Below are 17508 nucleotides of genomic sequence, written 5' to 3'. Positions count from 1 at the left end.
TGACGGTATGGTACATAAAAAGTGTCCATCAAGCCAATCCAACTTGTGGGAGGTGCTTCAGGAAGCTTGGGGTGAAATCTCTTCGGATTACCTCAACAATTTGACAACTAGAATGCCAAAGGTCTGCAAGGCTGTAATTGCAGCAAATGGAGGATTATTTGATGAAAGCAAAGTTTGAAGGACACAATTATTATTTCAATGACTACATTTCCTATTCATTTTGCTATATTTCCTATTCAAACTAATTTCATGTATGTTTTCATGGAAAACAAGGACATTTCTAAGTGACCCAAACTTTTGAACAGTAGTGTATATGATCACAAAGTTCCATTCTAACCTTTAACATTACTGGTCTTCTGTGTGAGTTTGAAGCAGCGATGTTCAGCTCTGCATGTTATTGTGTTCAGGGTTTTCCATTGGCTTGAGGGAAGAGTCAGGTTACTGCTGATACTCTGAGTTGTGCTGCTGGCCTGGTTCACTGGGGTCCTGCAGGTTGGGTCTTTTCCATCCAGAAGCCAGGTCACTTTGGCATCATACGCAGAGTGGACCACACATGTAGCTGTTACCTCAGTCTGTGTCATCACTGTCCTGAATCTGGGGGTCTCCAGGTGGATGGATGGAGTAGACGAGGGAAACGCTGTGCGGAAAACAAATGGAGATGTCACAAGACTTGATTTGGATTGTTACTATGTCTTTCGATTGTACACTTTTCTATACCCATCCTCTGGCCCAATACACGGTGCTGTCACTGAAACCCACCTGAGCAAATGCTGGTGGTCCTAGAGACTGGTGGTCCTGGAGGTGGTCCTTGTGCTGCATTGTGGTTGGCCTTGCATGTGACGTCTGACCCTTGAGTCCATTGGCTCCGGTCCAGCTCCAGCTGGCTGCTCAGGCTGAAAGTTTTCTCCTCACCTTCTACACTCTGCAGCTTCCGCTGGACTGGAGAGTTGGTCAGAGCCTTGCCATCCAGCAGCCACTCCACACTCAGCTCGTCGGGGTAGAACCCACTCAGGATGCAGAGGAGTTCCACCTTCAATCCTCCCTCCACTTCCTCCCAGAGAGGATTTAGGGTGATTTTTGGAGGAATGACCCGCTGCACTAATACAAGGTGGAAGGAGGAGTACAATTGTAAACCAAAGTCAGATTGTAAACTTTGAATCAAATTCTTCATACCTTTGTTTCTGCAGTTTTAAGTAACCCAATCTATTAAATCCAGGCCTGGGCTCAGTGTAATGAATTTTAACATATTCTAGATGGCGCTATGGAACTATTAAGTAGCTGGGTGGCTGGGCCCTGAGAGCTGGTAGTGGTAGTGGTCAGATGTGGTGTTGGAGGGTTGTGAAACGCAGGTGTTAGAGCAGAACAGGCCTCAGCGAACAGGGAATGCAGCAGGCAGAAGCGTGGGGAAACACCCTGGTTCCAAAAAAGCATCCAAAAAAACAGAAGTGAATAATGGTGCTGAGCAACCGTGTGTATCAGAAGCCAGGTGTGAGGTCTGGTACTGCTTAAGGAAATCAGTTACCTTTTGCATGTTTCCGAGCTATTTACATAAGAGTTCTCTTCTCTACTTCTGTTATGTAACTTCTTACCACTTGGTGTTACATTTTTGTTTTCTTGACAACCCATCAAGCTATTTCAGAATAGTTTGCATACCAAGTGTAGCAAGGCCCACTGATTCCAGATGTGTTCATGCAGAACCCAGTACGCAGCATCCAGCAAAAATAAAATGCAGATTAGTTACTGTAGATTCATCCACACATCACAACAGCCACACAGTTCTAAAATAACTTTTAAACAACAAGTATACTAATTAAACCGTAAATAAAAAAATGTGTTTCTTCAATATTTATTAAACATTATAATACAACCTTTTAGCTGCATTGTATTTCTCAAATCAAATCAAATTTGTATCTACTACAGGTGTACATCACTGGGGCAAAGCTCCCTGCCATCCAGGACCTCTATACCAGGCGGTGTCAGAGGAAGGCCCTCAAAATTGTCAAAGACTCCAGCCACCCTAGTCATAGACTGTTCTCTCTGCTACCGCACGGCAAGCGGTACCGGAGTGCCAAGTCTAGGTCCAAAAGACTTCTCAACAGCTTCTACCCCCAAGCCATAAGACTCCTGAACAGCTAATCATGGCTACCCGGACTATTTGCACTGCCCCCCCACCCCATCCTTTTTACGCTGCTGCTACTCTGTTAAGTATTTATGCATAGTCACTTTAACTCTACCCACATGTACATATTACCTCAACTACCTCAACTAGCCGGTGCCCCCGCACATTGACTCTGCAACGGTACCCCCCTGTATATATAGCCTCCCTACTGTCACTTTATTTTACTGTATATATAGCCTCCCTACTGTCACTTTATTTTACTTCTGCTCTTTTTTTCTCAACACTTTTTTTGTTATTGTTTTATTCTTACTTTTTTTGTTTAAAATAAATGCACTGTTGGTTAAGGGCTGTAAGTAAGCATTTCACTGTAATGTCTGCACCTGTTGTATTCGGCGCATGTGACCAATAAAATTTGATTTGATTTGATTTGATTTGATTGTAGACCTTACCGTGAAATGCTTACTTACAAGCCCTTAACCAACAATGCAGAATTGTTTTTATAGTAAGACAATAAATCATGTACAAATTGAGGTAATATGTACATGTAGGTAGGGGTAAAGTGACTGACTATGCATAGATAATAAACAGTGAGTACCAGCAGCGTAAAAAGGGGGTCAATACAAATAGTCTGGGTAGCCATTTGATGAACTGTTTAGCAGTCTTATGGCTTGGGGGTAGAAGGTAATGGATGGAGCAATGGTAAAGGAAGAACAATACACTGTAGTTTACTTCAGTTCAACTTTTATTATCTTAATAGGGTAAAAAGGCACCATGAAATATTTACAAATCTAACCTCTACAGTTGAACTATTCAAACCAAAGCAACAACGAAGACAAGCAGGAAAACAGTTACAATATATGTATGGATAAAATAAATGGAAGTATGAAAAGTTATACGTTTTTCAAATACTTCAAACACAGTTTCTTCATTTCACCTGAAATAAGAAGCAAACATTTGTTCACTGAAATTACTTACAATAATTGTGACATCTATTTAAATGCAATTATACATTTTTATTACATGACACTTCAAAAATATGGCCTATAAAATAATATAGTTATAATGTAAGTTATATATAGTATATTTAGCTTATTACTGTATTCCCTCTCAATATTATGCCTCTTGCAGAGAATTGCATCAAGGAATGAATGTATACATTCTTATCTTGCTGGAATCTGTTCACGTTGTTACTGAAAGTTCTACCACTTATAAATGGATTGTATGTTTGAATGTGGAGTCATACATAAACATAACAATCCAACCACACAGACTATGGCACTTTCAAAAACAAAATGTCTTCCTTTCACACTACCCTTCCCACACTCCGGTCATGGCTAGAAGGGATACTGCTTTTGTCAGATTAACTTCAAATGTTTTTTTTTGCATTTTAGCTAACCCTAATCTCTTTCCTTTCCTTAACCTAATTCTCCTAACCTGCTATGCTAATTCTCCTAACCTGCTGCGTAAGTTCCCCTAACCTGCTACAAAAAGTCAAATCTGACATAGCTTATCCCATTTAGTCAAAACCCCACGTCCCCAACAAGGCATTACCTTGATGGCAGTTGCTCCAACGCCATACAGCAGAGTGATGAGGAAGAGTATGATAAAGGTGAAGGCTGTTTTCCCCATGCTGTCCCTGTCAGTTTCCATGGTGTTGCTGCATGGACAGTCAGTCAACACGAGACACTCTGCATGTGGATATGAGAACAGTGTCAGTAGGCAGTCAAGACTGTCACTCTTTACTCTGGTGCCCAGTCCCAAACCCAATCCTAAGCCCCAACTTCTGGACACTTCTTGATGGCTCCTAAAAAATGTGTTATAGATCTTAGTTTTAATAATAGTTTCTCCATAGCTCCATTCATATTGTTACCTAGGGGGCGTATTCACTGTATTGCATGTAGCCTTCATGTACAAGTGAGAGCTAAGGGGCTTTCAAGGAGTGTTATAGGTTTGGGGCTAGGGGGTGATTTTGGAATTGGCATACTTTTAACTGTTTTATCGGAAACCTTGCATAGTACAGCTGTCTCCGGTATCAATCATAGTTGTGTTTCAGATAATACTGTGATATTTGGTAGGATGTGAGAAAGAAATCTAAAGCATGCATTGTGTATTTATTGGACTTGTGCATGCCTCACCTCCAATGACTAAGTTATAACTGAAAGCATGCAACACATTTAAAATCTAAAACGTGAGGATATCAAACCAGCAGTGAAGGTGACCCTAACTTGCTTTGGCCAAACGACACACTTGCCGATCAATGGGAACTTCGAACATCTTCTTGGCTTGGCTTGCTTCTTGTGAACGAACCCTAATCATATCTCATCTGTCTCCAAACCCATGGTGGTAGAATTTGAATCAATAGAAGATACATATAGCATTTCTACAGGTGAGACACAGTAGTGGGAACAGAAGCACACAAAGCCAAACAACAAGAAGACAGGAACACCTGAACAAGTTCAATGCACTACATCTGATTACACCATAGACACGAGGAGAATATCTGAATCAGCAGTCAACTGTGTTGCTAATGCTAACGCTACACTTCCATAGCTCATTCCTGTCATCAGGGTAACATTTTAAGAATGTGAGTGGATATCACTTATCTATTGCGTACTAGACTACAGCTAGGTGTGCAAAATAAGCTTTATACTATTACATTATTCAGTGTCCACCATTACTGTATTCCAGATATACTTATATTGCATGATAATCATGACCTCATTGTAAATGTAATGCATTAAGACTATGCCTGACTTGTATTGTCTCTTTACCGTTAGTTCTACTAGTGTGAGAGATGACATTTCCCCCAAAGAGAGATACTGAAGCTCTAACTAACCATCTGCTTTGCACAAAAGTGGGGGGACGGGACAGACATGAGTAGGAACTGCACAGGACATACATTAACACGTTTATTGATTCAATCTTTTTATTTGGATTTTGATTCTGCACTTAAAAGACACACATCATGTCATGTGACAAACACAAACACAAACACAAACAACCATATAGGGGCAACACATAGCAACAAAACACAAGGCAACACATCCTCTACTGGGCCTTGCACTGAGGGACATTCAAGCTGAGGTTGACTATGTTGGGTTTGTTTGAGGTTCTGTCATGGGTTCTGACAAGCATTTTTGTGGACTTCGGAATGGTTTCATGGTACACTACGCAGCTATACACCTCACCATCCACCATCCAATCATCCCTGCCCATGGTGAGCTGACCATATACTGAGTAATATGTCCTTCCTGTCTCAATAGCACTAGTGGTGTTGTATTGGTACTTTGTTGAATCCATTGTGACAAGTTCATCGTTAACAAGCCAAGCAACTAAAACCGCTTTGGGGTAGAAGTCCTTGACGTAGCAAGTCAGGGTCACCATACCACTGCTAGTTTCTTCTGTAGGAGCCAGAATAAACACAGATGGACGCTTTTCCATTTCACCTAGAAGCACAAGAGAACAGTTATGCCTTCTGTCAAAGCTCAGTAAGATATCTGTTCAAAAGTCTTGGAGCGACACGTTGTGCTGATTGGGTTATCCTATAGTTAAGGAGTGGCAATGAGCCATCTGCAATTGCGCAACTTTTCAAATGTGTGCAAAATCATCGCATGATGAGTGTTAAGGGGAGAAAATAGGTAAAAGGGGGCTATGATGTAAAAACATGTGCTGTCATACGTTATCTATTTAACCAAATGGAAGATCTTTGGAATATATTGTACTTAACACCAAAGGCTAATCACAACCACTATGTGATTCAGAAACTACACCATCACCTAGAAACATGACTAGTTTTAAAACACAAACATTACACAAGTATGTCAATTAAAAAATAAAATAAATAAAAATGTATCTTATTATACAGTAATTTAATTTGAATTTAAAATGGGGTGCCTCACCATTCTGCCTTCGGTATGATTCCTCTTCTGGAGATGGAAGATCTTTGTGCTCCACACTACAGATGAATGTTGTCCCATTACGCCACTCCTCATAACTGATTAGAATCTTGGCAGTGATTGAACGTCCCTCACGTTCGTCATATTCTTGATAGAGGAGTTTCTTATCCTCAGTCATCCATTTGATGGTCTGGAAGCCTGCTTGCTTTGAAGTGACCCTGCACTCAAGGGGGACCTTTTTATCTAAGAAGAGGTTTTCTGGAGTTGGCTCAATGAATTGGAATTCCACATGAGTGTCACATACTGCACCTATTGTAAGAGGACACAAGGAAAAGGTTTAAAACATTTGTAATTCAATGCATCATCCCCCTATCAACACTAAAATAAATACATTCTGTTTTTATTATTGTTTCTATTCATGGGGTATTTCTCATGGTCAGTAGTTTAGCAAAATGTAAACTAGCAGTTATATATGCCAAACTATATAAAACTGAGACCAGCTGATACAGTGCTGTCCCTGGACAATACCTGATACCAAAAGAGTGTTTGAAGTTAATGAAAGAAATAATGCATGTTGAACAGAACCTTCTCTGAGCACTGTTTTAGTGTGTATCATAGCTACCAAGAGGGGACATTTTGATGGATTTTACTCACCAGAGGAGTACTTCACAGTCTTGGTCTGGTTTCCAGATGTGTGCAAAAAGCGGCAGGTATACTCTGACCCATCTGTCCACTCAGTCTCGCCGACGCTCAAGAAGCTGGTTGCGCTGTACAAGGTGTTCTGTTCTCCCTTCTTTTCATCCTGACAGAAGTTTGTCACCCCCTTGGCTATTGGCTTATTGTTCTTCAGCCATGTAATATCATGATCTTTGGGTGAAAAGTCCCTTGCTAAGCAGGCAAAGGAAGCTGTTTGATTGTCTTGCATTTCCTCTTTTGAGGGGGTCATTACATAAAAAGACGGGAAGACGGGCTGAGGCGCACCTGAAAAACAAACATACATATATATGAACGCAGAAGCTGATGAACAAAACATATGAAGAGTTTCTTTCCAAAACGCTACATATCCATTTTCTGAAATGTTGGTAAATGAGACGTTATTGTTTAAAGAACTAATTAATGAGATTGGTGTGTTTTTTCACCATGTAATAATGGATTGGGGCTGTGCAATTACAGACGTGTTTGTTTGAGATCTATCATTTAATGGGTTCATTTTAGAGACAAAAATGTTTTTTTTTTGCAAAACGCTATATATCAGCCCCACTCTCAGAGAAATAAGTAGTACTGCTAGGTTTTACACAGTCAAATGTAACAAATAATTAAATTTTTAATAAAAATAAAAATAAATGAATCAATACAGTAATATGAGATCTGCATGTAAAACATTTACATTTAACATTTTAGTCATTTAGCAGATTCTCTTATCCAGAGTGGCTTATAATTGGTGCATTCATCTTAAGATAGCTAGGTGAGACAATCACATATCTGTCATATTAACAATATAAGAACCTTCCATTCCAGCTAAACAATGGATATATAGCGTTTTGCAAACTAGTTTTACTACACACCTAAAATTGCTAAAGAAAAAAACTGAAAACAGTAATATTTTACACATGAAGGTAGCCATAAGAAATCATTTCGGGTAAAAAAAACACAAATGTGGAAAAATTTGTGGATCTAGTGTTTTAGAAATAAACTCTTCATATACATGTTAACAGACATATGCAGATGCTGAGAGAGGAACAAGTATGCTAGAATGGAAAAGTGTTAATATGGCTTCTATGTGTACAATCAATTGGTGTTATTGCAGGGCCCCTGTGGGAATCATGTCCCGCAATTTTCATGCACAATACTCCTACCAACTTTTAAACTATGCACTTTCATAACCTGTTTTGCTGTTCTACTGTGCTTGCTCTACTGTGTGTGTATTTCTGGAGTGTTGCAGTGGTGGAGATGGAAAGGTCAAAGCTCTGTCCATAAATTGACTTGAATTGTGTCAATTGCTTATGAATGTATTATGTCTTAAATCTGTCAACCAATCAATGTGTAGGCCTATATTTATTTATTTATAGGGGACAGTGCACATTAATCAACATCAATATTACAATAATGCAACATCCATGCAAAAGTAGCGGGGTTAGCCACAAGCGAATCTGCACCTGTAGTCCCAGGGCAAGTAAGGGCAATACACTGCCACAATACAAATATGGTTCAATTATTGAAGTGATCAAGCAGTTAAGACTGTGGACATAAAAGTATTATGCAGGCGAAGGAAAGCAATCAGGGCTCAAAACTTTGTGCTGGGGAGACATGGCTTAATTACCCAATGACTCAAATGCATGGGCAAGTTACCGCCGTTCCAACCCTCATCCTAGTCCTATCACCTACACCACAATCAGACTCATACCTAAATGGCTTGTTTTATAGCTGGTGACAGTGACACAAATGTTCCAGCGAGCAATTATCAGCTCTGCAAAGCTCTTCAAGTGGTCATCAACTATCTTAAGATGTAGGCCTAATCAGGCATTTGTTGTTAGCCACTTCTATTCATCCTATAACACATTTGTTACTTTAAACATGCATCAGGTATCTCATCAGACAAGGTGTTTTACTGTATGGCTAGGCCTACTAAGGTACAGAGTTTTCTGAAGTAGACTCTAAAGATGGATTCATTGGTCCAAGAAACCAACATGTCAAGTGAAGTAGTCCTAAGTATGATTGACCGAAAAAACATGAACAAAAACTGATAATATAGGTGAATAGCTTTATATTATTTTTCTTGGTCGAAATGAATAAGACTTAATCAATTTATACACGCTTTATTATACACGATATGCTTTAAACAAGCAGCCTATTTTACAGTAGTAGTCCATTGTAATTTCAAATAGCAGCAATGGAATTATACAACTAAACCATTTGCAAATCATCCATACTTCATAAGCTTATCAGCGTTGATATTTATTTTTTGACTTAAACAATGTAAACAAATAATATTTAAAAATGGGTTTGTTATTGAATGTAATAATATGCGAATCGATCATCATATGTTTTTACTATCCTAATACGTGTAGATGAATATAGATAACAATAAATTACCCAAACCTAATACTGTATTATTATATTTATTACTAAATAAATTGATCAGTCAATTTATAAATAAGACTTACATGTAATATGATTTCCCTCTATTTTCACTTCCTTTGAGCCAGCTGAATGTTCCACGGCACATTTGAAAGTCTTCTTCTCATCCCAGTCTGATCTCTTTACGATGAGCTGACTGACTCCCATGTACTTTTCACCGGTCTGGACAACCGGGTACTGGACAAAGTCAGTCAAGGCACTCTCGTCGGTGTCCTTCCATTTGAAGGTGAGGGAGACAGGCGTAAAGCCGGTGGCAATACAACCTAGAGTCAGCATATCTCCGGCCCCGGAGCCACATTGCATCAGAGGGTACAGGGTCGGGGCAGTTGGGGAGGCTGTAAGAGAAATTACGAGTTACAAATAGTCCATAAAGTCCATCAAACTTTTGTTTCCCCTCTCAATATTGGGGATGACATTTAGGCCTAATCAATACGATTAATGCATGGTAGACTACTAGTCTATGGCAACCCTTGTAGCCTTCAAGAATATAAGCTACATTATGAAAATAATAAATACAAATAATACATAACAAAACATTGACCAAATAAAACAAATAACAGTTCTAAGGACCTATTCCATTGTACAATCCTAATATTTTATTTTGTCTTAACGTTATTTAGCATTAATTAGTTGGCCTAATATGTGATTTATTAAGAGACTATGAATGTGTTAGGATAGGATATTATTTATCCCCAAACTGTATCAAATGTGTTATCAGAAATGCCTGTACAGAACTGATATAAGGCAGGTAGGTAGGACTGTATATACTTTTTTGATTGATTAAATATGTATCCTTATATTTAAGAGATCAGTATCCAATCTAAACAATGCCTTGCCATTGAACAAAATGTGATTCTTACCTGTTGAAACGGTTACCGTTGTACCCTGACCCCAGTAGTCGAAAGCACCGTAGCACAGTGTTCAATGAACTTAGCTAGTGGTATAAAAACGCATTCTCCCCAGGCTCTATACCCTCTTATTCCCAACCAAAGAGCGCAAAAGGAATGCTATTGTTTTGGACACTCTGATATTTATGTTTACTGTAATGTTAGGCTATTTGTAAGTAACAAACTATTTAATAACCTAAAGCAGAAAAATATAAACGACTTCAACAAGACTACAACATTTTCATTTGAGAGTCTTACCTGATGAAACTGTAACCGTTGTCCCTTTTCCCCAGTAGTCAAAAGCATAGTCACAGTGCAAACAACCAATACAGGCTAAGCACAAAAACCTGCACCAATGTATTTAGATATTTAATATAGTCTATATTACACTTTTTAAAGGTTTTGTCTTCAAATCACATCAATGATTTTCAGTTGTTTTTGTCCAGATTGTGAATATGCCTTTGTTGTAGCGTAGACATACCGTTACTGTTATTGATCCACAATTCAATTTAGCAAATTGACCAAATTAAGCCTAGAATCGAGTTTAAAGAATCTAGATCTATTAGACTTTTTGAAAAGTCACTGACACATTTGATGAAATCATAACCATTTTCTTACCTGATGAAACGGTAACCATTGTGTCTTTTCCCCAGTAGTCAAAAGCATTGTCACAGTGCAATCTTTCAATTCGTGCAACGCACAAAAACTACCACAAGTAAACACCAGAAATAAATATTTCAAGCCTTTAGCAGAGAGGGACTTTTTAATCAAAGTCCAACCTCAATAATAATGCAAAAATAAACAGAATCGGCTTTTATTTTTACCTGTGGACACGGTCACCATGGTCCCTTTCCCCCAGTAGTCAAAGTAGTTGTCACAGTGAATGGTCTGACCAATACTTAGTACAAAATCATTAAAAGTAATAAAATAACCTGAATAGTCACTAGTTATACATCAACAATAAAATCACTTTTTCAGGTCTGAATGTTAAGGCTACTTACCAGAAGTTACCGTGACTTGGGTCCTTTTCCCCCAGTAGTCAAAATAGTAACCACAGTGATAATTGTTAATCGGCCCCTAAACTAAAAACCCAATTCATTTCAAACTTAATGCTTCATAAACTTTATTTTGTGGCATTTTGAAGGTTGGCTCCTTCCCTGGGGAGATGCACATTCGATCAAAAAGGAAATGTTGCATGAAGTTAAGGATTAGTGACTTAACTACATCACTGCAGGGAAAATACATTTTTTGCTTATACCTAGCACTTCTAAATGTTGGTCAAACATGAAATGGCAAATATTGTGTAGTGTGTTGACTAATAATGTGGGCTGAGGGAGGGGAGGACATGTTGTCACTTTGTGACATTTGTTTAGACAACATTGTGGTGCCACATAACTTTTCTAGTTCCAGAGCTGTATGGCATGTAGTAAAAGCATATCCAACTCAAGTCCTCAGGCTGCATTATCTGCCGGATGTCATCAGGGACTGAGTTCATTGGTGGGCCAGGCGTGTGGACTCTCTAGCTACATAATGGCATCATTTATCTCAAAAACAATAATTTGGTTGTTATATGATGGAAAAAGCTGGAGACCAGCTAGTTTAAAATTATGAACATAATATAAAAAAAGGGGATACGAGAATTTTTAAGTTCAGCCAGAATTCAATGGTTGGTCAAAATATTACACAAAAAGGAAAAGCATGAGACCAGCTAGCTTAAGAGTATGAACATAATATTGGAAAAAGGGGATATGAAAAAACTCTGTGATGGTTTCAGTGCTTTCCAATGCTTTTTAAGTGCAAATAGAGTTTCTGAAACTTAAAAAAAAAATCTAAAACAAACTATATGACAAGAAACGGTTATATTCAACATAGCCCATATTCATTATATCCAGAATTCATATAAGGCGTATTCAGAATATTCCAGTATGATCCGTCACTTAATACAGAGTCGGGTGAGGTAACCACTTGTGCTGAGGTTTTTGTACTGGTGTATATCATTGTGGCTCCCAGTGTACACAGTGATACATGCCAGTACAAAAACTCATGCCACGTAGTGACTCCCTCAATAAAACTATTTGTTATTTTATCTCCAACATTGGCACCATGGTTTTTCCCAATAACCTTTCATTAACAATCAACTTGAAAAAATCTATCATAATAGAATTCTAGATCATGTTTAGGCATAAACTGTTTTCTCACTTCATACCAACTGTATGTCCAATTCTCATCGATAAATGTTTCTCCTTAATTAACAGATGATAAATATGTTGGTAAAACAGTAGAATTAAAAATTAAACGACCTATGGTGAACCAAACGTATGAGAAACACACACTACACTCTTCACCTAGTTTCTGCCCTAACACACACTCTAAGCCCAGCATCAGTGTTAGAGATGGGGAAGGGTTTTTGACATGGGCTGTATCACTGTGGCCGTTATACTGCACTGTCATACATCCCTGTACAAAAACCCCTCTCCTGTCTAGACTAGGGAATTTACACTGTAGTGAAGGCGGCTGTGTGAAACATTAGACAGTGATCCCTTTTCTCTCAATATCAAAAGGAAGCATCTGTTGTGTTCTGTACACTCATTGTATCCCAACAATTGATTAGGAACAATATGGTCTCAACGTCTTTATGGAGGAAACATAAAAACGTCTCATCAATCATTCATGTAGCCTATCAACTAACATCAGATGGAGCGCTTGACATTGCTATACCTGTATATCAGTAGTTGGCGACATAGAATGTTTCTAAATTATGTTACAGTAGAAAGAATACTCCTTGGACTAAGGCAGTATTTGATATGACTATAATAGGAGACTTGGTATTCGATACCTCCTGTAAATAAAGCTAAATGTCTGGACAACGTGATTACCATTATTGTTACATCTTAAATTTAGATTTTAGTCATTTAGCAGACGCTCTTATCCAGATCCACTTAGTGCATTATTTTTTTTTCTTCTTCATACTGGTCCCCCGTGGGAAACGAACTCACAACCCTGGTGTTGCAAATGCCATGCTCTACTAACTGAGCTACATGGGACTATAGGATGTCAGGATAGACCACATTTAAAGGGTGCTACACTATATATTTATATAGACAGGCATGTTTGAAAAAGAAACATGATTGTCATTCAACAATTTGGCTAAAAACATCACGGTAGGAATCACTATGAAAAACCCCCATCAACATCTAAGAAGAATGTCAGAGACAAGAGCTTGTATTTCTGCTCCTGGTATTATATTATTTGATCTGCTAGGTGAATGCAGACAATTCAAATTCATAGCAGTGAAATGCTCTCCCATATGGGTCCAGAGTGAAGTCAGTGTGTACACAGTACAATCTTGTCAACCCTCATGTCTATGGAGAGGTTTTTGTATTGAACTTTATCACTGTGGCCACTCCCATACACAGTGACTCACGCCATTACAAAAACATATGTCACATACAGCCGCAATATCCTCTCAGTAAAACTCACTGATACCTCCCATGTCTCCATGTGGACCATGTCTTTTCCAATCCTGTGTCATTTACAACCACCATGGAAGTTCAATTCAACCTCATTTTTAGATCACATGATTTACAGTGTACAGAAAATAGTTGTTCCCCAGTGTATGTCTGTTTTAAAGTTTTAAATGATGAGATTTCTTTCTCTGAAGCAGGCCTAAAGAGTATGGACATTTGTTTGAGTTGATAATGTGTAGAAATGTACAAGCCCGTTTAGGTTAGCTGCCTATAGACAATCAGAATGTATATGCCTGTATGCCTTTTGTGTCAGCACTCTCACACTCTGTGCTTGGTAGAGGTGGTAGGTTTTTGTCATGGACTGTATCATTGTGACCCGCTATATGGCACAGTGGTTCAACCCTGTACAAAAACCTCCCCACCACTCTGTGCAGGGCCAAAGCTGGAATAAACATGTGCAACTTCTCACAACAACCATAACATGATCTATTGATTTTGATCTGATGAATAGTATGTCAAATTATGTTTTACTACTTATTAATAACTCTTTGATTAGTTTGTGCTTTCAGCTTTTGCTCTGTCAGGCATTTTGACCATGACAATGATTAAAGAACCTTGCTGAGGACAGTTTTATACACAGTAATTACGTTCATTTTAAGTTCTTATTTAAATTTACAAATGCTGTTTTTTAAATTTAAAACAAATACATTCTGTTGTCAGAATCCAATAATTGGAGTAGCTGTTTACATTTTTTCTCTTGTAATTGCGAATGAGATGAAGTAGGTAACCATTTTCCACCACAGTGGGTTTTGTTATGGTGTGTAACACTGTGCCCCCGTAGTTATCACGATGACACACACCCACACAAAAACCTCTCCACACACCAGAGACATCCATCAGGGACCTGTCATATTTCCCTGGAGTCATCACAAATCTCTCTGATTCAATGAATTATCTTATGTTTACCTTGGAAATGTGTATTTAACCAGTAGAGTTGATCTGCTCAGATATTATAAACCGAATGTAAATGAAAAAATGGCATCTGGACCCAGTGGGATTCGGCTCTCGCTCCCGAGGGCATATAATGGGACGGCTGCCGAGTGCCAGGGGTTCCTGCTCCAGGTGGAGCTCTACCTGGCGACCATCCACCCGGCTCCCTCGGGATACGAGAGCGTGTCCGCCCTCATCTCCTGTCTGTCGGGGAGAGCGCTTGAGTGGGCCAACGCCGAATGGGGAGGAATAGACGCAGCATTGGTCCGCTATGAGGATTTCACCCGCCGCTTCCGGGCGGTCTTTGATCATCCACCGGAGGGGAGAGCGGCGGGGAAACGCTTGTTCCACCTCAGACAGGGGAGGAGGAGCGCACAGGACTTCGCACTGGACTTCCGGACCTCCTCGGCCAGCTCGGGATGGAATGAGAGGGCCCTGATCGACCATTACCGGTGTAGTCTACGTGAGGACGTTCGTCAGGAGCTGACATGCAGGGACACCACCCTTACCCTCGACCAGCTGGTGGATCTATCTATATGGCTGGATAACCTGTTGGCCACCCGTGGATGTCCGGATCAGGGTCCGTCCATTCCATCCCCCAGCACCTCCGACCCTAACCCTATGGAGCTCGGAGGTGCTGCTCCTAGGGTGACCGGAGGGTGGGGCGTTTCCTGCACCAAGTGTGGCCGCAGAGGGCACACTGCTGGTCGGTGTTGGGGAGGTTCCCCAGGGAGTCGAGGCAGCAGGCAGGTCACTGGTGGACCATCTCAGGTGAGTAGGCACCTGACTTCCCCAGAGCTCCCTGCTGCGCACATGTATGTTGGTATAGAATTTCCTGAGTTTTCCCCACATTCCCAGCATAAGGCGCTAGTTGATTCAGGCGCAGCTGGGAACTTTATTGACCGTTCCTTTGCACTTAGATTAGGGATCTTCAGGACAGCAGCTCTTGATAAGCAGTTAAACACTACCATCTAGTGAAAGTCTGAAGTCACACCATGAAGGAAGTATTATTTACTGTAATAAGAGACTGGCCCTCATCTCTGCCACATATAATACAATAAGTATTATTCTGAGAGAATAATGTTGAATAGTGCTGGAGATCAAACCAAACCAGATCTTGGCCAACAACTTCCTTCCCTCAGTACGAGCATTGAAGATGGGTCGTGGCTGGGTCTTCCAGCATGACAACGACCCGAAACACACAGCCAGGGCAACTAAGGAGTGGCTCCGTAAGAAGCATCTCAAGGTCCTGGAGTGGCCTAGCCAGTCTCCAGACCTGAACCCAATAGAACATCTTTGGAGGGAGCTGAAAGTCCGTATTGCCCAGCGACAGCCCCAAAATCTGAAGAATCTGGAGAAGGTTTGTATGGAGGAGTGGGCCAAAATCCCTGCTGCAGTGTGTGCAAACCTGGTCAAGACCTACAGGAAACGTATGATCTCTGTAATTGCAAAAAAAAAGGTTTCTGTACCAAATATTAAGTTCTGCTTTTCTGATGTATCAAATACTTATGTCATGCAAAAAAATGCAAATTAATTACTTAAAAATCAAACAATGTGATTTTCTGGATTTTTGTTTTAGATTCCGTCTCTCACAGTTGAAGTGTACCTATTATAAAAATTACAGACCTCTACATGCTTTGTAAGTAGGAAAACCTGCAAAATCGGCAGTGTATCAAATACTTGTTCTCCCCACTGTATATATTAAAAACATGGGGGATTGGAAGTGATGCAGACAATTACATTGATATAAGTTTCAATCTATCTGCAATATTGAGCTAATCTACCCCCACCCCCAAAAAAAAATTCCCCCCAAAATATATCAAAATATTAAAATATCAAAACATTTAAAATAAAAGAACAGCTCAAATAAGCAAAGAGAAATGATAGTCCACCATTACTTTAGGACATGAAGGTCAGTCAATACGGAACATTTCAAGAACTTTGAAAGTTTCTTTAAGTGCAGTCGCAAAAACCATGAAGGATATGATTAAACTGGCTCTCATGAGGACTGCCACAGGAATGGAAGACCCAGAGTTACATCTGCTGCAGAGTTCAATAGTGTTACTAGCCTCAGGAATTGCAGCCCAAATAAATGCTTCACAGAGTTCAAGTAACAGACACATCTCAACAACAACTGTTCAGAGGAGATTGTGTAACGCCCTGGCTCCGGGACTCTGAATATTGAGCCAGGGTTGTTCATTCTTTTGGGTGTATTTCTATGTGTTTGGTCAAGTGACTCCCAATCGGAGGTAACGAGTGTCAGCTGTCGGCTCGTTATCTCTGATTGGGAGCCATATTTAATCTGTTTGTTTTCCGTTGGGGGTTGTGGGTTTTTGTTCATTGTTCAGTAGTTGTCACTGAGGACTTCACGGATCGTGTTTGTTTTGTCGTGTGTTTCAAAATTAAAATCATCATGTTCACTCCCAACGCTGCGCTTTGGTCATACTTCATAGGCGATCGTGACAGATTGCATGAATCAGGCCTTTTTGGTCGATTTGCAGCAAAGAAACCACTACTAAAGGACACCAATGAGAAGAAGAGACTTGCTTGGGGCAAGAAATACGAGCAATGGACATTAGACCGGTGGAAATGTGTCCTTTGGTCTGGAGTCCAAATTTGAGATTTTTGGTTCCAACCGCCGTGTCTTTGTGAGACGCAGTGTGGGTGAACGGATGATCTCCACATGTGTATTTCCCACCGTAAAGCATGGAGGTGTCACGAGTTACAAAGCCAGAACCCAGAAGCAGACCAGGACAAGGTAAGTTGAAACGAAGGTGAGTGTTTATTTACAAATTCAAGAGTGATGCTGAATAATCCAGGGAACAGAGCGGGCGGCGTTGATTAGTTGTTGGGGGTGCAGTGGTTGATCCAATCATGGCTCGGCAGCCGCCGACCACCAGGCAGAGGTTGGATGAAGGTTCCGGACGAGTGATGTTCATGGCTAACGATCCGGCAGGGAATGGATGTTAGGCCAGAGCCTAAGAAGGGTGATGATCAGGACCAGGTGTGCA

General features: G+C 40.1%; 1 protein-coding gene across 1 annotated transcript in view; it reads right to left on the bottom strand.

Annotated features, from left to right (window-relative positions):
• The window catches only part of LOC121570745, a 257249-nt gene that overhangs the window by 120182 nt on the left and 119559 nt on the right, over positions 1-17508 (bottom strand). The window contains 3 exon segments of the mRNA XM_045221082.1: positions 338-637; positions 760-1093; positions 9208-9488. Of these exon segments, the coding sequence (XP_045077017.1) occupies positions 338-637; positions 760-1093; positions 9208-9488 (915 nt within the window).

This window comes from Coregonus clupeaformis, chromosome 7 (assembly GCF_020615455.1).
Source record: "Coregonus clupeaformis isolate EN_2021a chromosome 7, ASM2061545v1, whole genome shotgun sequence".
In the NCBI taxonomy this organism is placed as follows: Eukaryota; Metazoa; Chordata; class Actinopteri; order Salmoniformes; family Salmonidae; genus Coregonus; species Coregonus clupeaformis.
Note: the sequence above shows the minus strand (reverse complement) of the source record. Positions and strands in the feature narration are given on the sequence as shown.